The sequence below is a fragment of the Monodon monoceros genome, unplaced genomic scaffold (genome assembly GCF_005190385.1).
Source record: "Monodon monoceros isolate NGI ecotype Baffin Bay Population unplaced genomic scaffold, NGI_Narwhal_1 Super_Scaffold_11, whole genome shotgun sequence".
Lineage (NCBI taxonomy): Eukaryota > Metazoa > Chordata > Mammalia > Artiodactyla > Monodontidae > Monodon > Monodon monoceros.
In genome coordinates, this window is record NW_021703767.1 from 70,260,198 (window position 1) to 70,285,317 (window position 25,120).

Consider the following 25,120-nt stretch of genomic DNA (forward strand, 5'->3'; position numbering starts at 1 on the left):
GGCAGGAACAAGAAATATTCATTGCAGCATTATTTACAGTAGCCAAGATATGGAAGCAACCTAAGTGTCCTATTGATATATGAATAAAGAAGATGTGGTATATACACAGAGTGGAGTATTACTCAGCCATGAAAAAGAAAGGTTGTCATTTGCAACAACATGGATGGATCTAGAGGCTATTATGCTAAGTGAAATAAGCCAGACAGAGAAAGACAAATACCGCATCATCTCACTTATATGTGGAGTCTAAAAAGCAAAGCAATCACACGAATAAAACAAAATGAAAGGAGACTCATAGATACTGAGAATAAATGGGTGGTTGCCCGAAGGGAACGGGGTGGCGGTGAAGGAAACAGGTAAAGGGGATGAAGTGTTGTAAAACTCCAGTTATGTAATAAATACACAAGGATGTAACATACAGCATAAGGAATATGGTTAAGAATATTGTAATAACTTTGTATGAGGACAAATGATTGCTTATCTGTGGACTTATCGTGGTGGTCCTTTTATAACGTATGTAAATGTCAAATCGTTATGAGGTCCTCCTGAAACTAACATAATGCTGTACATCAACTATATGTCACAAAATGTCATGGTGTTACTACGCATGGCATTTGAAACACTGTTGGGTTAAAACTGTACCACTGTGGTCTGTAGTGTGCAGAGCAGCAGTGTGAAGTGATCAGAGTGTCATGTCATGTCACCCATAATCTGTCACGACTGATCGACCCTGCAATGGTAGCATGAAAGCTGCTGTAGACAACATGCAAACAAATGAGTGTGGCTGTGTCCCAATAAGACTTCTTTTGTGACACTGAAATTTGGATTCCACATACTTATCACATTTCACAAAATACGATTCTTTTGATTTTTTCCAGTTTAAAAAAAAATGTAGTACTTCCCTGATGGCACAGTGGTTAAGAATCTGCCTGCCAATGCAGGGGACATGGGTTTGATCCCTGGTCTGGGAAGAACCCACATGCCACAGAGCAACTAAGCCCGTGCGCCACAACTACTGAGCCTGCGCTCTAGAGGCCGCAAGCCACAACTACTGTAGCCCGAGCACTCTAGAGCCCGTGCTCTGCAACAAGAGAAACCACTGCAATGAGAAGCCCCACTCGCCACAACTAGAGAAAGCCTGTGCACAGCAACGAAGACCCAACGCAGCCAAAAATAAATAAATAAATTTTTAAAAAATGTAAAAATCACTCTTAGCTTGTGGGCCCTACAAAACAGGCAGCCGACTGTAGCTGGCCAGCCCGTGCTCACGAGCGCAGTCAGACCAATGGGGACAGGTCCTCCCTCAGCAAGGTAGGAGCTGTCCAGAAGCATTCTGAAGATGGACGGGGGGATGGGTGCTCACTTTTAACGTCCTAGAAGGACCCCAAGAGTTGACCTCCACGAGGATGGCAGCAATCACCATCTTCCAGAGCTCTTTCCTGGTGCTGAGTTGAAATTATATCCACTGTCTCCTTTAACTCAATTCTGAGAAGTCAGTTCTGTGAGCAAGTTTCTACAGACTGAAAACTTGGATCTTAGGGAAGTAACGTAACAAGGGGACGTGTGGCAGCCCAGGGATTGAATCCCAAGTTTCAAAGGCCATGCTCGACTCACCATACCACACTGTTTTTATGTCATTCACACACTTGTCCAGATCTGCCCCACAGCCCTGTCCGTGCTCTCCAACCAAGCCCTGTCACAGAATCCCTGCTGACTCGGCCTTCACTATGTCAGTCGCCATGGCTGGGCTTGCTGGCCTCACCGTCCCCCATACACTTTTGATGACAACATGTGCCCTGGAAATCCAATGAGCTGGCTTCCTAGACTTTGGACCCTTATCCCAACCCTTCCATAAACCAAATTTTCCCTCTCTTGGGAAAATTTCCTCTCTCTGGTCTTCAGTTTCCTTATATGTAAAATCAGAATAGAGGTTGAGCCACACCACCATTTCGTGAGCTCCTTTCCAGTTTTAACTTTCTATGAGTCAACTGATTCCCCACCATGTTTTATTACCCACATGTTATCACATCCCTCTATTAGTGATAGTTATAGAAAGCGATTACTGCTAATAGGCCCAGAGAGGAATGGATTTTGAACCTTGCTTTAAGGCACATGACGCAAGAGTCCTTTAATAAACATAGCACCCTTGAAATGCAGACTGGTTGGCACATAAACAAGGACATTTATGAATAAATCAACTGAACAAAGACACCAATTTTGAGACTTCCCCAGTGGCACAGTGGTTAGGAATCTGCCTGCCAATGCAGGGGACACAGGTTTGATCCCTGGTCCGGGAAGATCTCACATGCCACGGAGCAACGAAGCCCATGCGCCACAACCATTGAGCCTGTGCTCTAGAGCCTGCAAGCCACAACTACTGAGCCTGCACACCACAACTGCTGAGCCCGCGTGCCTAGACCCCATGCTCCACAACAGAGAATCCACAGCAATGAGAAGCCCATGCACCACAACGAAGAGTAGCCCCCACTTGCCACAACTAGAGAAAGCCCTCACGCAGCAATGAAGACCCAACACAGCCAAAAATAAATTTTTAAAAAAAGACGCCAACTTCAGCCAAATGCACAAATTAAAAAGGGTAGACAATGGGGCACAATGGAGTGGGAGTAGCTGAAATGACAGCCAATTTTATAAATATCTATGAGGCATCTACTATATGAGTGTTAGTCATAAGGAGTAGAGGTGGATACAAAACAAAGAGATAAATAAGACTGAGGTCCCTGCCCTTAAAGAGTTCCCAGTCTAGTGGGTGATAACCCAGGTGCTAATAATAGAAACTTAGGATAATAGAAATGTAGAAATCAATGGCAATGACGTTAGGGGGCCTTTGACCTACCTGCCTCTGTAGAGAAGTAGGCTGAGAAAACTTGCTTTACTGTGATACCTATTAATCGGAGGACAGAGAGCTTCAGGGGGCATTAATGGCCTCAAAGTTCCATTATTCCTGAAGGTTAATGACTTAGTTCTTTGGATACGAGCCTAGTGCTGGGGGGCAAGGGAGCGAGAAGGATGTGCCTTTCTCTTTTTTTCTTTTCATTTTGTATTGTTTCCTTAGTGTACATTCCAGGGAGTAAAACTACTAATTCAAGAATAAAAATTTTGAGGCTTCTAGAAATTTTTGCCAGATTATCTTCTTAATGATTTATATTAATTTACTCCTCTGCAGCTTTCTTTTCATCCATCAGCATAATGTATTTTCACTTTTAAAAAGTAGGCTTTTTCCCTACGATGGTAGGTGAAAAATGATACCTCAGTATTTAAATTCTCATTTCTTTGACCACTAATGAGATTGAACATTCTCCATATATTTGCTAGGTTATTTGTAGCTGCTGTTCATGATTTTTGTCTATTGTTTCATGGGGAGGGTTATTCATAATGTTCTAAAGAAAGTGTATGAGCTATTTTGTTTTGTTTTGTTTGTTTGTTTTGCAGTACGCGCGCCCCTCACTGCCGCGGCCTCCCCCGCCGCGGAGCACAGGCTCTGGACGCGCAGGCCCAGCGGCCATGGCTCATGGGCCCAGCTGCTCCACGGCATGCGGGATTCTCCCGGACCAGGGCACGAACCCGCGTCCCCTGCACCGGCAGACGGACTCCCAACCACTGCGCCACCAGGGAAGCCTGAGAAAGTGTATGAGCTTTTAACATATTTTACAGATTAAAGATATTAACATTTGTTGGCCCTTAATTTTCTGTTTATTTAAAAATTAATTAATTTTTGTCTGCGCTGGGTCTTCGTTGCTGCACGCGGGCTTTCTCTAGTTGTGGCGAGCGGGGGTTACTCTTCGTTGTGGTGTGCAGGCTTCTCATTGCAATGGCTTCTCTTGTTGCGGAGCACGGGCTCTAGGCGCAGGGGCTTCAGTAGTTACAGCACAAGGGCTCAGTTGTTGTGGCATGCAGGCTCAGTAGTTGTGGCTTGTGGGCTCAGTAGTTGTGGCTTGCGGGCTCTAGAGCGCAGGCTCGGTAGTTGTGGCGCATGGGCTTAGTCGCTCCGCGGCATGTGGGATCTTCCTGGACCAGGGCTCGAACCTGTGTCCCCTGCACTGGCAGGTGGATTCTTAACCACTGCTCCACCAGGGAAGTCCCAGCCCTTCATTTTCATCAAGCCTTTCCTTCTTCTAAGTCCAGACCCACAGGCATCACTCACAGTAAAGTCCTCTAGCCAGTATCCTCCCACCTGGTGCCACCTGCCAAAAACTCAATTCTGGGTCAACCCGTTGGCCCCCTTCTCTGCTCTAGTACCTACTGCTGGGTTCTGCTAGAGTAAAATTATTTCATGTGACGGTTGCTGCTACCACAAGCCCACCGTTCTCCCTGTCTGTCCAATGCTACTCCATGTCTTGCATCAGCTTCCTCTCATTTCCCAAACAGCTACTTCAGATGCTTTCACTCCTCCCTGCCTTTCAACACCACCACACACTTTCTTTCTCTTTCAGGAGAAGACCTTGCTTTTTTTCTCCAACTGATATATAACTGACATATAACTTTGTATTAGTTTTAGGTATACAACATAATGATTTGACATGCGTTTATACTGTGAAATGACTGCTACTATAAATTTAGTTCACATCCATCACCACACACAGTTACAAAATAATTTTTTTTCCTTGCAATGAGAACTTTTTTTTTTTTTTTTTGGTATGCGGGCCTCTCACTTCTGTGGCCTCTTCCGCCGCGGAGCACAGGCTCCGGACGCGCAGGCCCAGCGGCCATGGCTCACCGGCCCAGCCGCGGCATGCGGGATCCTTCCAGACCGGGGCACGAACCCGTGTTCCCTGCATCGGCAGGCGGACTCTCAACCACTGCGCCACCAGGGAAGCCCCATACTTTCATTTTAGAATGACATGTTTTTCTATTATAAAACTACATCTTTAGTAATACATTACAAAGAAAATTTAAAAATAAAATGAGGGGAAAAACCCATAGTCCTTCTACTCTAATATTGTTGATATTTTGGTATGGTTATTTTCAAGTTTTATCCTACATATTTTCCTTATTTTTTTTTTTGGAATTTAATTTTTATTTTTTTATACAGCAGGTTCTTATTAGTCATCCATCTTATACACATCAGTGTATACATGTCAATCCCAATCTCCCAATTCATCACACCACTACCCCCCAGCCCCCGCAGCTTGCCCCCCTTGGTGTCCATACCTTTGTTCTCTACATCTGTGTCTCTATTTCTGCCCTGCAAACCGGTTCATATGTACCATTTTTCTAGATTCCACATATATGCGTTAATATACAATATTTGTTTTTCTCTTTCTGACTTACTTCACTCTGTATGACAGTCTCTAGATCCATCCACGTCTCTACAAATGACCCAATTTCGTTCCTTTTCATGGCTAAGTAATATTCCATTGTATACATGTACCACAACTTCTTAACCCATTCGTCAGTCAATGGGCATTTAGCTTGCTTCCATGACCTGGTTATTGTAAATAGTGCTGCAATGAACATTGGGGTGCATGTGTCTTTTTGAATCATGGTTTTCTCAGGGTATGTGCCCAGTAGTGGGATTGCTGGGTCATATGGTAATTCTATTTTTAGTTTTTTAAGGAACCTTCATACTGTTCTCCATAATGGCTGTATCAATTTACATTCCCATCAACAGTGCAAGAGGGTTCCCTTTTCTCCACACCCTCTCCAGCATTTCTTCCTTGTAGATTTTCTGATGATGCCCATTCTAACTGGTGTGATGTGATACCTCATTGTAGTTTTGATTTGCATTTCTCTAATAATTAGTGATGTTGAGCAGCTTTTCATGTGTTTCTTGGCCATCTGTATGTCTTCTTTGGAGAAATGTCTATTTAGGTATTCTGACCATTTTAGATTGGGTTGTATGTTTCTTTAATATTGAGTTGCATGAGCTGTTTATATATTTTGGAGAATAATCCTTTGCCCTTTGATTCGTTTGCAAATATTTTCTCCCATTTTGAGGGCTGTCTTTTTGTCTTGTTTATGGTTTCCTTTGCTGTACAAAAGCTTTGAAGTTTCATTAGGTCTCATTTGTTTATTTTTATTTCCATTACTCTAGGAGGTGGATCAAAAAAGATCTTGCTGTGATTTATGTCAAAGAGTGTTCTTCCTATGTTTTCCTCTAAGAGTTTTATAGTGTCCGGTCTTACATTTAGGTCGCAAATCCATTTTGAGTTTATTTTTGTGTATGGTGTTACGGAGTGTTCTAATTTCATTCTTTTATATGTAGCTGTCTAGTTTTCCCAGCCCCACTTATTGAAGAGACTGTCTTTTCTCCATTGTATATTCTTGCCTCCTTTGTCATAGATTAGTTGACCATAGGTGCGTGGGTTTATCTCTGGGCTTTCTATCTTGTTCCATTGATCTATGTTTCTGTTTTTGTGCCAATACCATGTTGTCTTAATTACTGTAGCTTTGTAGTATAGTCTGAAGTCAGGAAGTCTGATTCCTCTAGCTCTATTTTTTTCCTTCAAGACTGATTTGGCTGTTTGGGGTCTTTTGTGTCTCCATACAAATTTTAAGATTTTTTGTTCTAGTTCCGTAAAAAATGCCATTGGTAATTTCATAGGGATTGCATTGAACTTGTAGATTGCTTTGGGTAGTATAGTCATTTTCACAATATTGATTCTTCCAATCCAAGAACTTGGTATATCTCTCCTTCTGTTGGTATCATCTTTAATTTCTTTCATCAGTGTCTTACAGTTTTCTGTCTATAGGTCTTTTGTCTCTCTAGGTAGGTTTATTCCTAGGCATTTTATTCTTTTTGTTGCAATGGTAAATGGGAGTGTTTCCTTAATTTCTCTTTCAGATTTTTCATCATTAGTGTATAGGAATGCAAGAGATTTCTGTGCATTGATTTTTTATCCTGCAACTTTACCAAATTCATTGATTAGCTCTAGTAGTTTTCTGGTGGCATCTTTAGGATTCTCTGTGTGTAGTATCATGTAGTATCATGTCATCTGCAAACAGTGACAGTTTTACTTCTTCTTTTCCAATTTGTATTCCTTTTATTTCTTTTTCTTCTCTGATTGCCGTGGCTAGGACTTCCAAAGCTATGCTGAATAATAGCGGTGAGAGTGGACATCATTGTCTTTTGCCTGATCTTAGAGGAAATGTTTTCACCATTGAGAATGATGTTTGCTGTGGGTTTGTCATATATGGCCTTTATTATGTTGAGGTAGGTTCCCTCTATGCCCACTTTCTGAAGAATGTTTATCATAAATGGGTGTTGAATTTTGTGAAAAGCTTTTTCTGCATCTATTGAGATGATCATATGGTTTTTATTCTTCAATTTGTTAATATGGTGTATCACAATGATTGATTTGCATATATTGAAGAATCCTTGCATCCCTGGGATAAATCCGACTTGATCATGGTGTATGATCCTTTTAATGTGTTGTTGGATTCTGTTTGCTAGTATTTTGTTGAGGATTTTTGCATCTATATTCATCAGTGATATTGGTCTGTCATTTTCCTTTTTTGTAGTATCTTTGTCTGGTTTTGGTATCAGGGTGATGGTGGCCTCCTAGAATGAGTTTGGGAGTGGCAGTTCCTCTGCAATTTTTTGGAAGAGTTTGAAAAGGATGGGTGTTAGCTCTTCTCTAATTGTTTGATAGAATTCACCTGTGAAGCCATCTGGTCCTGGACTTTTGTTTGTTGGAAGCTTTTTAATCACAGTTTCAGTTTCATAACTTGTGATTGGTCTGTTCATATTTTCTATCTCTTCCTGGTTCAGTCCTGGGAGGTTATACCTTTCTAAGAATTTTTCCATTTCTTCCAGGTTGTCCATTTTATTGGCATACGGTTGCTTGTAGTAGTTTCTTAGGATGCTTTGTGTTTCTGTGGTGTCTGTTGTAACTTCTCCTTTTTCCTTTCTAATTTTATTGATTTGAGTCCTCTTTCTCTTGATGAGTCTGGCTAAAGGTTTATCAATTTTGTTTATCTTCTCAAAGAACAAGCTTTTAGTTTTATTGATGTTGGCTATTGTTTTCTTTGTTTCTATTTCATTTATTTCTGCTCTGATCTTTATGATTTATTTCCTTCTACTAACTTTGGGTGTTGTTTGTTCTTCTTTCTCTAGTTCCTTTAGGTTTAAGGTTAGATTGTTTATTTGAGATGTTTCTTGTTTCTTGAGGTAGGCTTGTATACCTATAAACTTCCCTCTTAGAACTGCTTTTGCTGCATCCCACAGGTTTTGGATCGTCGTGTTTTCATTGTCATTTGTCTCTAGGTATTTTTTGATTTCCTCTTGGATTTCTTCAGTGATCACTTGGTTATTTAGTAACATATTGTTTAGCCTCCATGTGTTTGTGTTTTTTACGTTTTTTTCCCCCATAATTGATTTCTAATCTCATAGCACTGTGGTCAGAAGAGATGCTTCATATGATTTCAGTTTTCTTAAATTTACTGAGGCTTGATTTGTGACCCAAGACATGATCTATCCTGGAGAATGTTCTGTGCCCACTTGAGAAGAAAGTGTAATCTGCTGTTTCTGGATGGAATGTCCTATAAATATCAATTAAATCTATCTGGTCTATAGTGTCACTTAAAGCTTGTGTTTCCTTATTAATTTTCTGTTTGGAGGATCTGTCCATTGGTGTTAGTGAGGTGTTAAAGTCCCCCACTATTATTATGTCACTGTCGAGTTCCTCTTTTAGAGCTGTTAGCAGTTGCCTTATGTATCCTATGTTGGGTGCATATATATTTATAATTGTTATATCTTCTTCTTGGATTGATACCTTGACCATTATGTAGTGTCCTTCCTTGTCTCTTGTAACATTCTTTATTTTAAAGTCTATTTTATCTGATATGAGTTTTGCTACTCCAGCTTTCTTTTGATTTCCATTTGCATGGAATATCTTTTTCCATCCCCTCAGTTTCAGTCTGTACGTGTCCCTAGCTCTGAAGTTGGTCTCTTGTAGACAGCATATATATGGGTCTTGTTTTTGTATCCACTCAGCGAGCCTGTGTCTTTTGGTTGGAGCATTTAATCCATTCACGTTTAAGGTAATTATCGATATGTATGTTCCTAGTACCATTTTCTAAATCGTTTTCGGTTTGTTTTTGTAGGTCCTTTTCTTCTCTTGTGTTTCCTACTTAGAGAAGTTCCTTTAGCATTTGTTGTAGAGCTGGATTTGTGGTGATGAATTCTCTTAGCTTTTGCTTGTCTGTAAAGCTTTTGACTTCTCCATAGAATCTGAATGAGATCCTTGCTGGGTAGAGTAATCTTGGTTGTAGGTTTTTCCCTTTCATCACTTTAAATATATCATGCCACTCCTTCTGGCTTGTAGAGTTTCTGCTGAGAAATCAGCTGTTCACCTTATGGGAGTTCCCTTGTATGTTATTTGTCATTTTTCCCTTGCTGCTTTCAATAATTTTTCTTTGTCTTAATTTTTGCCAATTTGATTACTATGTGTCTTGGTGTGTTCCTCCTTGGCTTTATCCTGTATGGGACTCTCTGTGCTTCCTGACCTTGGGTAGCTATTTCCTTCCCATATTAGGGAAGTTTTTGACTATAATCTCCTCAAATATTTTCTCGGGCCCTTTCTCTCTCTCTTCTCCTTCTGGGACCCCTATAATGCAAATGTTGTTGCGTTTAATGTTGTCCCAGAGCTCTCTTAAGCTGTCTTCATTTCTTGTCATTCCTTTTTCTTTATTCTGTTCTGCAGCAGTGAATTCCACCATTCTGTCTTCCAGGTCACTTATCTGTTCTTCTGCCTCAGTTATTCTGCTTTTGATGCCTTCTAGTGTATTCTTCATTTCAATTATTGTATTGTTCATCTCTGTTTGTTTGTTCTTTACTTCTTCTAGTCTTTGTTAAACGTTTCTTGCATCTTCTCGATCTTTGCCTCTATTCTTTTTCTGAGGTCCTGGATCATCTTCACTATTATTATTCTGAATTCTTTTTCTGGAAGGTTGCCTATCTCCACTTTATTTGGTTGTTTTTCTGGGGTTTTATCTTGTTCCTTCATCTGGTAAATAGCCCTCTGCCTTTTCATCTTGTCTATCTTTCTATGGATGTGGTTTTTGTTCCACAGGCTGCAGGATTGTAGTTCTTCTTGCTTCTGCTGTCTGCCCTCTGGTGGATGAGGCTATCTAAAAAGCTTGTGCAAGTTTCCTGATGGGAGGGACTGGTGGTGGGTAGCTGGCTGTTGCTCTGGTAGGCAGAGCTCAGTAAAACTTTAATCCTTGTCTGCTGATGGGTGGGGCTGGGTCCCCTCCCTGTTTGGCCTGAGGTGACCCAACACTGGAGCCTACCCAGGGTCTTTGGTGGGGCTAATGGCAGACTCTGGGAGGGCTCATGCCAAGGAGTGCTTCCCAGAACTTCTGCTGACAGTGTCCTTGTCCTCACAGTGAGACAGAGCCACTCCCTCTCTCTGCAGGAGACCCCCAACACTAGCAGGTAGGTCTGGTTCAGTCTCTATGGGGTCACTGCTTCTTCCCCTGGGTCCTGATGTGCACACTAACTACTCTGTGTGTGCCCTCCAAGAGTGGAGTCTCTCTTTTCCCCAGTCCTGTTGAAGTCCTGCAATCAAATCCTACTACCCTTCAAAGTCTGATTCTCTAGGAATTCCTCCTCCTGATGCCAGACCCCCCAGGTTCAGAAGCCTGACGTGGGGCTCAGAACCTTCACTCCAGTGGGTGGACTTCTGTGGTATAAGTGTTCTCCAGTTTGTGGGTCACCCACCCAGCAGTTATGGGATTTGATTTTATTGTGATTGCGCCCCTCCTACTGTCTCATTGTGGCTTCTCCTTTGTGTTTGGATGTGGGATATCTTTTTTGATGAGTTCCAGTGTCTTCCTGTCAATGATTGTTCAGCAGTTAGCTGTGATTCCAGTGTTCTTGCAAGAGGGAGTGAGAGCACGTACTTCTACTCCACCATCTTGTACCCCTCATTTTTTTAAATTATAAAATATTTAATTAAAAAATTCCAAGGGGAAAAAAAGAATTCCAGGGACTTCTCTAGTGGCACAGTGGTTAAGAATCTGCCTGCCAACGCTGGGGACACAGGTTCAATCCCTGGTCCGGGAAGATCCCACATGCTGTGGAACAACTAAGCCCATGCACCAAAACTACTGAAGCCTGTGTGCCTAGAGCACACTTCTCTGTGCTCCGCAACAAAAGAAGCCACCATAATGAGAAGCCTATGCACCACAACGAAGAGTAGCCCCCACTCACCGCAACTAGGGAAAAGCCTGTGCACAGCAACAAAGACCCAACGCAGCCAAAAAACAAGTAAATAAAATTTAGAAATTCCAGAAATATATAAATATAAAAAGTAGAAGCTCCTTCATTTCTTCACTTCTTAATCCTGATATCAAAGGGTTTATTTTCAAAACTATTTGAAATAATTGCTTTCCTTTTCACTTCATAATATAACAAATGTTTATAATAGCTATATAATATTCTATTAAGCGGAAAGTAAACATTTACCAGTTTAGTTAGACAATTCTCGACATTTAGGTTATTTCCGATTGTTCACTCTTATAAATCCATGATGAACATCTTTTTGCCCACAACTCTTTCCACATATTGAATTATTCCCTGAGAGAAGATTCCCCCAAAGTGAATGAGTGGGTCAATGGAAATCAACATTTTTATGACTCTTAATAAGTCTTGACAGAGTTCAAAGGGTTTTGTTAATTTACTCACCCACCCATAATCTCTTATGAGAATGACTCTTCCATCATACTCTCATCAGCATTGGATTTTGATAATTTAATAGGTGAAAAGAGTTTGCTTTGATTCACAACAATCACTAGAGAGGCAGCTTGGTGAGTGGAAAGTCCCTAGTCTTTGGAGCCTGACAGTCGTCATGGGGTCAGTTTCAGCTTTGCCAGTTGATATTGGTCAATAAGCTACCCGACCCTTCTGAACCTCAAGTTTCCTCATTTATAACTTAGATTATGGCATCTAACATGACTATGGTTGTGAGGATGAAATAAAACTGTATGCAAGATGCTTGGTGCCCAGGCAGGGGTAGTCTCCCTTCCTCTCCAGCTACAAGTGTTAACATTTTTCAGACCATGTGTCTTCTTGCACTTTCTCCTTAGTCAATCATCTGTGCATGTCCTTTGCCCATGTATCTCTTGGGTTCTTAGCGGTTTCCTTTCTTTTTAAAATTAATTTGTATGGGTTTAGGAACATCAAGATATATTAACCCTCATTCTGTCATATTTGCTGTAAATCCTTATTCTTTGATTTTTAATATTTTTCTTTATACACAGTTTATATTTTTTATAAAAACTCTATCCCTAGGGGTGTGATAGGGAGGGAGGGAGGGAGATGCAAGAGGGAGGGGATATGGGGATATATGTATACGTATAGCTGATTCACTTTGTTATACAGCAGAAACTAACACAACAATGTAAAGCAATTATATCCCAATAAAGATGTTAAAAAGAATGAAAAAAACAAAACAAAAAACCTCTCTACCTTTTTCAGCTAAGAATTGAGAGGTCTCTGATAACACTGTTTACATTGGATAAGGAGCCCCTTCGCTGAGGTTTTAGAATTTTATAGTGGTCCTTTGGTATCTGTGTGGGGTTGGTTTGAGGACCCCACCCCCCATAGGTACCAAAACCTGAGAATGCTCAAGTTCCTTATATAAAATAATGTAATATTTTCACGTAACCTATAAGCATCCTCCTACACACTTTAAAAATTTTTTTTATTTTATTTTTTGGCCGTGCTGCACAGCTTGCAGGATCTTAGTTCCCCAACCAGGGACTGAACCCAGGCCCATGGCAGTGAAAGCGCCGAGTCCTAACCACTGGACTGCCAGGGAATTCCCCCCCTCATATACTTTAAATCATCTCTAGATTACGTATAATACCTAATACAATGTAAATGCTATGAAAATACTGTAAATACTATATATATAGTATTTATATAAATAGTTGTCAGTGAGCAGCAAATTCAAGTTTTGCTCTTTGGAACTTTATGGAATTAAAAAAATTTTTTTTCAGTCCATGGTTGGTTGAACTCCTGGATATGAAGGGCCTACTGTACATAAATATATTTCAATGAATTAGCAGAACCTTTGAGTGAGTAAAGAACCAATATACCATAATTTTCAAGTGCTCTTGGAATCCTTTTGGTCTTTGTCTCACCAAGCTTTGTAAGGGATACTTGGAAGTATGGTCGATACTTCGGAGTGTTTACCCTGTTTGAGACCACTCAGCACCTTGGACGACCCTTCCTGTACTTGGGGATCTCCCCCATCACAAAACCTGCCACACCAAGATAGAAGCCAAGACCTTGCTTTCACAGCCTCTCTTGTCTGTGGGGTGAAGGCCTATGACTTAGCACCATAAACCAGAGGCACCTGCACATGACTTGTATTTGGAAGAGGAAATAAAAGGTAGCAGCACCAGATGGTGTCTACTTTTCTGTCTTTCAGACGCAGAAGCCTAAGGCGCCAGTATCATGCCTGGGGGCAGTGGTATAAGCTGTGGGGTCTGGGTGGAGCAGTGGTGGCAGAGGGGTTGTCTTTGCTGGAGGGCTCATTCCCGCAAGGTGATCTGGCCATTGTTCTCCTCTGGGGATCTTCCAAGTCCCTCCTGGAGATTCTGTGAGACATCTGATGTCCTTTAATAAGACAGAGTGGATGCTCATCTCTGCAACCAAGAACCCCAACTAACACAGGAGATTACTTCAGTCAGGATTTAACACTTTTCTCTCTCCAAGAAAATAATAATAATAGTGCCTTGCGCCTACTGAGTGCCTACAGTATGCCAAGAACTCTGTTAGGATATCTATATCTGTATGTCTATATCCACACATATACATACATATATATACACATATACATACACACATATACGTTCTTTTGACAGTTCTGAAAGTTACATATTATTGTCCTCATTTCATTTTTTAAATGAATAATTTTATTGCTCTTACTAAAATAACTCATGTTTGTTAAGATAAATTCAAGCAACATGGAAAAGCATAAAGAAGAAAGGAAAAGTTCCCACGATCCAGTAACCAGCATTAACATTTAGAGGACACCAGGTGAGACAGCTCTCTCCGTGCTTGTAGACGGATAGTGGGGGAGAGAGAGAATAGGCAGAGACAGATAGGTGAGTAGGTATAATTTTTTAAGCATGAGATCACAACATAGAAACTATTTTTCAATTGCAACAAGACATTTAGTTTTTAATTTGAATTAACAGAAGAAAAATCAGTCGAAGTGAAAATGAAATGATTGCTAAACTCCAAAAGATGTCTTTAAGAGATATTAATTCCAAGGACACTCCTCCAAGATCAAGAAAAAAATACTGTGAAAATCCATAATAGATATGTTATTTTAAAAAGCTTATTATTTAACTTTAAACAGTATGGATTGATGTACCAGCTATGAAAAACAAGGGAAAGAGCATCTTATTCTCCTATACCTTCTGTCTTTGTTACTTGTATTATTTTTACGTTGTCAGGGTTTTGTAACATTTATATTCTATTTCCAAATCTTAATTCTTTCATTTTCTTAATTCCGTGTCTTAATTCTCTATCTAGACAGATCCAACACATATCCCTCATAGCTTCTCCATTCCCCAATTCAGTGTTTTTGTTCCTCTCTTGGTTGGCAGGACTTCACTATGGAGTGGTTTTTCTTGGGTGCTGGGTTCCCTGAGATCTTTTCTTTTGGATGATCTCTGCCTATTGCCTTGACTAAGAGGAAAACCTTATAGATATTGCTTCATGCCTTCAAGCTTTGCATGTTGCTGTGAAGAAGTGTGAGACCAGCCAGATTCAACCCTCTCGAAGGGGACTTCCTTTATATACATGACACTAACCTGGTCTTAAAAATGGAAAAAAAACCCAACAACTACTAAGATGTAGGAATGACATAGCTTTTTCAAGGCATTATCCTAGTGAGTAGTTCACTGGAGCCCAGGACTTGTATCTAGATCTGTCTCTAAAACCTGCATTATTCTATCCCACTGCATGATGATGCTTCTGTCTTGCAAAGTACAACCAGTGACACTGGGAAACGTTGGGAAAAGTAACAGTCTTCAGCTTCCTGGGCCTCAGTTTCCTCTTTTATAAAATCCAGGGCTGGACCAGGTCAGTGGTTCCTAGATTTAAAGGTTTTAAAAAACTAGTGATGTGGAGGGGACTGACAGAGGTGCTTGCTGAAGAAGCATGGGTACTAAAAAATAAGCTGCCATCTGCTATTATCATTTTTTCATAAAATAAGGGACTTTTTTTTTTTTTTTTTTGTGGTACGCAGGCCTCTCACTGCTGTGGCCTCTCCCGTTGCGGAGCACAGGCTCCGGAAGTGCAGGCTCAGCGGCCACGGCTCACGGGCCCAGCCGCTCCGCGGCATGTGGGATCTTCCCGGACCAGGGCACGAACCCGTGTCCCCTGCATTAGCAGGTGGACTCTCAACCACTGCGCCACCAGGTAGGCCCAAGGGACATTTTTATAACTAAAAAAAGTAGAAAGGACATTGTCTCATAATAATGAGACTGTATTTACATTGAATAAATTAAGCTTTTTGAAAAACTCACTACTTATTCCATGCATTTGGCCTCCACCCAGTGATGACTTCTTCCTGGACAAGCACCCCTCCACGGGCAGGATTAGTAAACCACTGCCTAGATGACCTCACTGAAAAGATAGTCTATGATACTATGAGTAACAGTGAAACTTGTCCTTATTTTCCCAGGTAGGATGACTATATCCCAAGTCCCTTGGTCTTTAGAAAGCAATTAGCCTCAATGTGAAATGGGGACCAACTGATAAGGAAGTGAGGGACAGGATACTCCACGGTGAAGGTAATGGGTATGGAGAGACAGAAAAGATGGACCTTGTTCTTTGATTAATATAGTTATCACCGAGCTAAATACAGATCAAGTTCTACATTATAAAGTTTTAGCATGTTTCCTCAAACAACTTTTATCTTCTTGATGGTACTAGTATTCCTATGATATTGCCTTACAATAAAGTTTGACAACTATTGTGAGGTAAGCAGGAAGGAAGGGCAGAGGAATAAATTTTCTAGTTTTATATGAACAAGACAGCTGCTTCAAGCATGCCTACCACGGAGCCTAACACACATATATTCAATGCCTGCTTTATCCCATGCTCAGAGCTAAATGATGTATCCCATCACTGAGATACACTTTAGAGACATCCTATCATTTAATCTCAACATACCTCTGAATTAGGAACTATCACTATTGCTTTTTTTTTTTTTCGCGGTACGCGGCCCTCTCACCGTCGTGGCCTCTCCCGCTGCGGAGCACAGGCTCCGGACGCACAGGCTCAGCGGCCGTGGCTCACGGGCCCAGCTGCTCCACGGCATGTGGGATCTTCACGGACCGGGGCACGAACCCGTGTCCCCTACATCGGCAGGCGGACTCTCAACCACTGCGCCACCAGGGAAGCCCTCACTATTGCTATCTTACAGAGGAGTAAACTCAGGATCAGTTTGGTTAAGAAATCTATCAAGGGCACACAGCTAATAAGCCGTAGAGATGAGTTTCAAATCTAGGTTACTCTGGTTCAAAAGCTTATTCATACCACAAATTTTCACACAACAGGCTTGGAAAATATTAGCTACTGAATAAGTGTTTCTGATTTGAATTATTATAAAACAAACCTAAAACAACTTAGTTGAAGAATTTTAATGATATAAATGTCCCATGGTGTTGAACTAGGAATCAAGCAATTCACTCAAGGGTAATAACCAGTGTTAACGTCTTTTCTTGTTCGTGTCTAAGCCCGGTCAGCAACAAGGCTATGTTGCTCTTAGTCACAGGGTCCCAGGCCAATAGTGGCTCCATCTCAGTAGATATTTCCATGACTGCTGAGGCAAGAGAAATGACCACCACACACAGCTCTTAAAGTGCCTTCCCAGAAGCGACACATTTCACTTCCCTTCACATTTCTTTGGCCAAAGCAAGACACACGGCCATATTTCAAAGCAGATGGGGAAGTTTGGCTACCAGGTGCCTGACAGGAGGAAAGCTGGAAATATTTGGTGAACGGCAGAAAGCCCCTTCCCGACCTCCAGGGAACCACTCACCTGTTTTCTGCCCCAATGATCTTGTCTTTTCCAGAATGAAATATAAATGGAATCATACAGTGTGCAGCCTTTGATGGCTGGCTCTTGTCACTCAGCACAATGTTTTTGCTTTTGTTTTTTGTTTTTTTTGCGGTACACGGGCCTCTCACTGTTGTGGCCTCTCCCGCTGCGGAGCACAGGCTCCGGACGCGCAGGCTCAGCGGCCATGGCTCACGGGCCCAGCCGCTCCGCAGCATGTGGGATCATCCCGGACCGGGGCACGAACCCGTGTCCCCTGCATCGGCAGGCGGACTCTCAACCATTGCGCCACCAGGGAAGCCCCCAGCACAATGTTTTTGAGACCCATCCATTTTGCTGCCTGTTGAGGTAGTTTGTTCCTTCTATTTCTTGAGTGGTATTTCATCATACAGGTGTTCCATAATTCATCAGGTGAAGGGCTTTCTAGTGTATCTTTAGTGTTTGGTCTGCAAATGCCTGCTTGAACTTTGCTACAAGAGATCTTTGCTAAGGGTTCCTGTTCAGTTACATGTCATAGCTACATATTCATCCACCATCAGCTAGTCGTCAGCCTGCAGCTACTGGAGGGGGTAGATCTCCAGGAACTTTAACTTCAATTTACTTCTTCTGTTGGACGATTTATCCACCCACTCACCTATTCTTTGTTTTAGTGAATGCCTGCTAGGTGCCAGGTACTGAGCATATCACGTTGAGCAGGACAGACTTGGTTCCTACCTGGACAGAGCTTACGATTTTTAACCCATTAATCCCTTCATGATATGGGGAGCAGGCTGGAGAAGGAGGGAAGGGGAAATGACAAGAAAGCTTGGATGGCGAGTCCGAGGTCTTCAGGACCAGTTACTAGTGAAATGACACATTAATCCTGTACTTGTCTGTCTTTCTTTTGGTGACAGGATGGCCCTGTTGAAGAGAACCCATCTGTGTTATGTTTCTTTGTAGTTTACAGAGTGTTTCCATGTGAATTCTCCCTTTTCATCCTCACAACAACTCTGGGAGGCAACACTTATTATCCCCACTTCCCTGATCAGGACACTGAGGCTCAGAGAGCTGAGCGGACTCAGGCCTCACATCGTGATCTGGGAAAAAGAGCCAGGAATCTGTTAGGGAGTGTCTCGTACCAGCTGTTAGAGCCCAGGCCCTCTGATGATGCTGTAAGTTTTTATGAGGTCAATAAAAATCCACCTGCATTTCTTTCCCCTGGCCTCTCCCTTGTATCTTTCTTATCTGAAGTTCATGTTTGCTGCGTCAGGTGGCTTCATGACGACACCATCCAGTTCTGGGGGTTTAAAGTTGTCCTGGCTGATCAATATCCAAGACAGGAGGACTCTTCCCTATATAATCTATATATTGTGCCCCTTACCTTTCATTACTTCTCAAACAATTGGAAAATGACTGTGCACTGCTGGAGTTCTTTAAGTCCAAGGGCCTCAAAATATTTTTTAGATTTTTATTCACTGGCAAATCCCCTCCTGAGGCGGAGGCTGCACATTGCCAGGTGAGATGCACAGGTAGGACAAGTACTAGGGCCAGCTTGCGGGTGGACAGCAGAAGGTCCTCCCATTTTCAGTCCTAAACAGTTCCCAGGGGAGAGTGGGTATGGAAATGCTGTGATGTTTACAATGTCTGGCTGAGCTGGGCAGGAACATGAACGAGGTTCAGTACTGGGTTCTGCTAAGGTCTTAGGTGGGGATTAAATGGTGGGACAGAAAGCAGCGTAGGGGGAGCCGGGTCAGGAGAGGAAAGTGCTTCTGTTTATTTCCATTGAGAGATGTTTGATGGGCTGCAACCCCGATCTAATCCGCCAAAAGGTCACCGTCATGTCCTGAGCTGCCATTATTGGCCTCTCCTAGTGCCAAGGTTACTGTCATAAAGCATCTGAAAGGCTCATCCATCCCTGCCACAAAAGGCACTCAAATCTCAAATAAGCAATTAATTAATGAACAAATGTCAGCCACGTGGCCACATTCACCGGCCACGTAAGTCTAAGGCCCACGGCCTACCACCTTAAAGTTCTAGATTCTCTCCACCATAGAGCACAGATATGCTTACTCTCCCTTCTCCTGCAAGACATGAAGAGTGATGGTGGGAGGCATTGAGGAGGAAATCTTCCGTGTCTGAAAACTGGTTACTGGCTCTTTCCAACCAGCAGAAAGAAAAGTAAACAAAAGCAGGTTCTATGCCTGATCCGTCTGCCCATCCATCCATCATCAAAAGCATATTTCCTCACTTGTGCCATGTAAGAGTTCACAGTGCAGCTCCGTTGTTTAAATGATGCCCTCATAAAAATGAACTTGTTGCACTCTGCTGTGGTTTGTTTGTTATCACGAGAAAAACACAGTGAAAATGATATTGATTTTATTGCATCATTTTACTGACTAGAACGCCAGACTTATAGTGGATATAAGTATAAAAATAATCGAATTCTTACAAATACTTTGCTGCTACAGTACTGAATAATTCGTGGAGGTTGCAATTATAATACAACTTTAAATAACATTCTCATAATGGATTTAACACAATCAACCAGGGGCTAAGGTTTAAAGGTCTGCAAAGAGAAATCTGGGACAATGTGAAAACTCAAAAGTTCATCTTCCAGCTACATGCTTCATTTAACCATAAATCCAGCAACACAAACATTAACAAAACTCACAGCACCCCATGACGAGAGATCTTTTAAAAAACAGGCGAAGTAATACAGAAACCTGGGTTAGTTTCCCAGCTAGACAGGTTCCATCCCATCCCTGTCTAGTCCCATCCTTCCTATCCAAGAACTCTGCACCTGAAGTGCATTATTATGTATCCAAGAAAAAAAAAGTTAGAATCTAATATGCCAATCCTTTTAAATATCCTCTTTAAAATGCCACGAGAACAGAGCCAGTCTAAGATATGTCTTTTTTTTAGACCTCAATTGTCCCTTTTGGTTTCACAGGGTTTTCTGTGAGCACTTCACACCAAATAGGATGGATTATAACACTCTTGAAAAGATACTTTAGCACAACAAATTAACTGACATGTAAAACTTTAATCTTTCTAGTAGTTTAACCAGCTTCCTCCTCCGGGGAGCCAAGAAAAGAAAAAGAAAAAAGAGCATATACTTAACAGCCAACTCTACAAAACAGTCTGTATTTCCAAAAATGCACATGAGAACCTCAGAATGCCGCTTTGTCAAGAAGAAGGAAATGAAATGTCCCTTCTAATCCCCACAAAAGTTTTCACACAGAAAAAATATCTCTGATACTAAAGGTGGTTTTCAGTAAGATACAAAATACTGAGTTACTGAACTTTGCTTTCTTCCTCTCTCCAAAGAAGCGCTCTAGTTTTGAAATCACTGTATCTTAGAACCATGGGTCAAAACCCTAGTTTGGGGTGTGTTAGGCTAAACTGAGCCAGAAGCAGCTGGCCTGAACATTCTTGCTTCTGCAGGCAGCATCCATGGAGTTACAGGCACCCACCTGGGTGCACCACCAGTGGGCAAGATGGCTTAATGGAGGCCCCCAGAAGCCACACGTGAGGAGTGACCCTGACGTGTCTGCTCTGGGAACTTTCACATCTGAATGAATGTCACCCTTCAACGGCATTTTCATGGGCAGCCATCCAGCCTCATCTTGCAAAGATGTTGCCCTCCCATTTGGGCTAACGTTAAGAACGACCTCTTTAAGAACTTAACGGTTACGTCTTAGTTTTGGACCTCAAATGCTATCAGCCAGCTTGATTACACTATCCACTCAGCAATTTTGGCTCTAAATGACTTAGCTGCTTCTGAAAACAAACTTTTGTCAAAGGAGGAAGATTTGTCAGCATTTAAGACATTTCAACTGAATATGTTCCAGACTCGGATCATGTTCACAAAAACATGCTTCCAATATGTGGGAAACGTGGCCTCACCACGGGAGCAGGGCGAGGCAGCCCTCAGACAGATGTGTAAGTCTGGCCGTGTCTGTCAAACACCCAGGTCATCACCATACACCTCCTTCAACCGAAGCCACGTACCAATATGCTTCTTGCTAACAGGCATGAGCCAGCCACTGTTATCTTGATGATGGCCTCAAGCATCCAAGAAATACATGTAACAACAGACCTGAAAGGACTGTTTCAACATTTTGCTTTTGTACTTCATGGCATTAGTTTAGTTACTGTTTAATAATATTAAAGTTCTTAAAATAAACAACTTTTATTTTAAGCCCACTCTCTCCAGCTCTCTTTGACACTGGATGGTGAGGCATCTGCCAGGGAGGTGAGGCAAGAGGTATAGCGAGACGAACAAGCCAGGCAGAAGGGTTTGAGTCCTGGCCCTCCAAGGCAAGGTGCTTATCCCCTCTGAAGGGTCCCATAGCCGAGAAAATGGGCTCTCTCGCACCCACCTCACCAGGGTGCAGTGAGGCCACGTACCCTGCACAGAGCCTGGGTGTGGTGGGAACACATGAGATGTCTGTTGAGACTATTTAGGCTTTCTAAATTGTCTCTAGTGCCCTGGGCTGGCTCATGGGGCAAGAGGAAAAGACACCAGAGATAAGACCCTCTGGAGCTTCGACAAAACCTGCAGATGCTGGAAGGCCCCGGTGAGCACCTCCCTGCCTTGCGAGTCACCGTGCTCCGGCCTGCTGCGGGACACGGGGCTCCACGCGGCCTCACTCTTCCCTACAGACGTCTGAATGTCTCATGGGCAGCTTCCTCCAGCGCCCCCCGCTGTGGGGCTCCCACACAGGACCCAGGCATTTCTGTGCACAGGGCTCTCACACTCCAGGTACAGGGGCTGACACAGCGCCTGTGCTGGAGGGGAGGGCTTCTGCTCACCAGGGGTGCATCCAGCCTGTCTCCCATCCCAGGGCTGCTGCCCCACCAACTGTGTCTTGGCTCAGGGAGGACCCTCTAGAGGTGTTTAACCCCAAGCAGGAACAAAGCCAGCCTCTCCCTTCCTTACCCAGGCGAGCAGCCGGCACTGGCACTGACACCCGCCCCCAACCCTGCAAGCCTCTAGAAACTGCAGATAAGATGTGAACTCAACCTTGTAGGGGCCCTCCCTTTCTCACAGTAAAAGGAAAAACAGCACTCTTAATCCACTTCACATGCACAAAAGCCACTCCCAGGAAAGCATTCTTGGAACTTACAGCACACTCTTTTCTGGATGTTGAGATTCTGCTCCAGGATGCTTTGGGGACAGAATGCTTCATGTCGTGAAGCATATAGCTTCTGGCCCTGGCACAGGCGATGATCTGTCAGCTGTCAGGTCAGCTGGAGGCGGCGGGCGTGTATGCCTGGGGATAGCCTCCATTGTGGCTCCGGGTCCCGGGGGCAGGTGAGGCTCTGCGGCCAAAGCCCGGAAGCAGCCGCCTCCCTCGGGCCCCAGCCTGCTGGCTCAGGTGTGCTGAGTGAAGGAGCTTGAGCTCTCCAGTTAGATGGAAGACCACGTGGCACAGACGGCCGTTCGGTTGCACGGAAAGAGGCCAGACCCGAGATTTCTAAAAGGGGATGTTCTGAAATTTTAAGTTGGCACCCACTAACAAAACAGAATTCTTTTTGTATCTATCTCATGAGATGAATGCAATTTAAACTACTAAGTGGTATCCACAGCTGACTAGTACTCCTGCTGCAGCAGGGAAATGGTGACTCGTGGAGACCACGGGACTCGGGATTTTGCACTTAAAACTGTTTGGACGAGAATTACATAAGACTAATGATTAGATTCATTCTGAAGAGCTTAGAGAACCTTGAAGAAACAACCATGAGCGGGACAGAACCATCTCCAAAGGCTGCATCATTTCCAGAAGTGTGGGTGCCACTGAGCTCCGAGCTTCAGGGTGGGAACAATCCTTTCACCTTTGCGTTCTCTTCACTTCATCCTGAACCAGGATGTTCAAAAGCAGATGAGAATGATCACAGTTCCACAAGAAGCAGTTAAAGGCACAGCACAGGATATGCCCCCCTCGCAGGACCCACGTTTCAGCCACCGTAAGTAAGACTCGTGGAATTTCCTTCCCCAAGGCCAACGCTCAACTCCCTAACTGGCCAGAAGTCTTTAGTTCTCCAATGCTGACCTGAATTATACCCATGTTTCTGGAGGGAACTCCGTAGTAGTACAAAGAGTTACAAATTACTGTTTGAGAGAAAATAAGTTATTTCTTCAATGAATAAATAGCTTTGAGCCATTGGCTGAACCACTCAACCGACACTGAGTTTGAGGACGAGATCGGGGCTACTAGCAAAGATGCCGCACTGGTGGGTAAGCAGGCTCACGTGTGGCTCCAGCCCAGCTCCGTATTCTTTCTCAGGAACCGCACGCCCGGCTTCCCAAAGCACTGGTGTTTCAGAAAATTGAATACGCCTGTTCAGCCCATTTCCCTAACCATGTTCAGCTGCGGCAACAACAAAAGCTGCTTCTCCATTAGTGGTGAAGTACCAGCTCAGACCCAGCCTGCACTGAGCTCTCCACTTCTACTTCACATGTAGCAGCCTCGGCCTCAAGGATGCAGGTCAGAGCCCATGCACCATGCAGCGCCCTCAGGGATGGCACCCTTCCACCAGGGCCTTCATCCAGTGCTTGCTGGGCCTCTAACTAGAACCAAATGGAAGTTGTTTTGCCCTGATCCAGATGTAACTGCAAAGGGAAACAAAAAAATCCTAGGTAAATGTGTCACCTTGACTAAAGAAAACAAACTGGAATTGTGTGCTGGGCCTCACAAATTTCAGTTCCTCATTCTGGGGGTTTGTTTGGAGAACGTAGCACGAGACGACTTAGGAGGGTGTGTTAACCTCCAGCATCTCCAGACACTAGTGGTATGTCCATCGGCATCTGTTGTTCAGCACGTAGCTACTGGGCAGGAAAACAACCAAAGAGCCAGTATTTTGCTGTAAATGAATCACCAAATTGAGGCCTATGGAAGTGCCCGAGTAGAAGAGGCCTTCTTTCTGGAGCAGTCTTGAGAAACATCCAAAAGGAGACCTCCCTCCCTACTTTTGCATTTACTAAAGTGCAAACTAAGGAAAACCTGGGTCCTTGCACTGATACCTGATGATCAGCCCTAATTAACAGTCACCCCGAAGCCACGGCCAAGCTGCAGTCGTGGGGGGACTCCACCGTACTGGCCCGTGTTCACATTCACAGTAGCAATGAAGGTGCCGGATGAGCAGCCTGACGCTCCACGTCCACGGGCTCCAGCTGTCCCCTTCCACTGTGGTCACACCCCCCACGCCCATCCCCTCTCCACTGGCCGCTCAGGTGTGGCTGCACAAGTCCTGGGAGCGGCCGGCGGGAGGTGCTCCGCTGGTGCAGTCGCAGCAACGGGCCCCTCTCTCTGCTGCACTTAGAAGTAGTCTCTTCTCCTACTCTCATCGCTGATGAAAGATGGGTTATACTGTCCGGGGAAAATGCAAGAATGCCGTGATCCTGGCAATCCAGTGTAGGCCGGGTAGAGTCCATTTCGTTCAAGTTCAGGATTCCTTACACTTGTAGGCTGGTGGCCAAAGAGAAAAGAAGAAAAGTCAGTTTATTATTCTTGGGTTTAAATTTAATAGTTAAGAAAAAAGAAACAATGAATGCTATATTTTGGCGAATTTAAGATGGAGGCAGCTATACATAGCAGAGCAAGGTCTGACCTAGAAGTCAGGACCTCCCAGGTCATCTCTTTATGGAACCTGGGGTCCCTTTGCCCATATTTTAAAAGTGGGTTTTTAGAAACATTACATAATCAAGAGCAGCCCAGTCATTTTTATTTTATTTTATTAAATTTTATTTATTTATTTATTTTTGGCTGTGTTGGGTCTTCGTTGCTGTGCGCAGGCTTTCTCTAGTTGCGGTGAGCGGGGGCCACTCTTCGTTACAGTGCGCGGGTTTCTCATTGCGGTGGCTTCTCTTGTTGCGGAGCACAGGCTCTAGGCGCGCGGGCTTCAGTAGCTGTGGCACGTGGGCTCAGTAGTTGTGGCTTACAGGCTCTAGAGCGCAGGCTCAGTAGTTGTGGTGCACGGGCTTAGTCGCTCTGCGGCATGTGGGATCTTCCCGGACCAGGGCTCGAACCCGTGTCCCCTGCATTGGCAGGCGGATTCTTAACCATTGTGCCACCAGGGAAGTCCCAAGAGCA

General features: G+C 43.4%; 1 protein-coding gene across 3 annotated transcripts in view; it reads right to left on the minus strand.

The window, feature by feature from the left end:
• Positions 1-25,120, minus strand: part of HEG1 (heart development protein with EGF like domains 1) — a 123,791-nt gene that overhangs the window by 22,503 nt on the left and 76,168 nt on the right. For 2 of the 3 annotated variants that reach the window (XM_029213843.1, XM_029213842.1), the window contains exon 18: positions 19,400-24,496. In XM_029213843.1, coding sequence (XP_029069676.1) covers positions 24,347-24,496 — 150 coding nt within the window. In that variant the 3' untranslated portion in view covers positions 19,400-24,346. Of the gene's footprint in view, positions 1-19,399; positions 24,497-25,120 lie in introns of those variants that run through there. The other variant, XR_003792278.1, reaches the window with a different exon arrangement.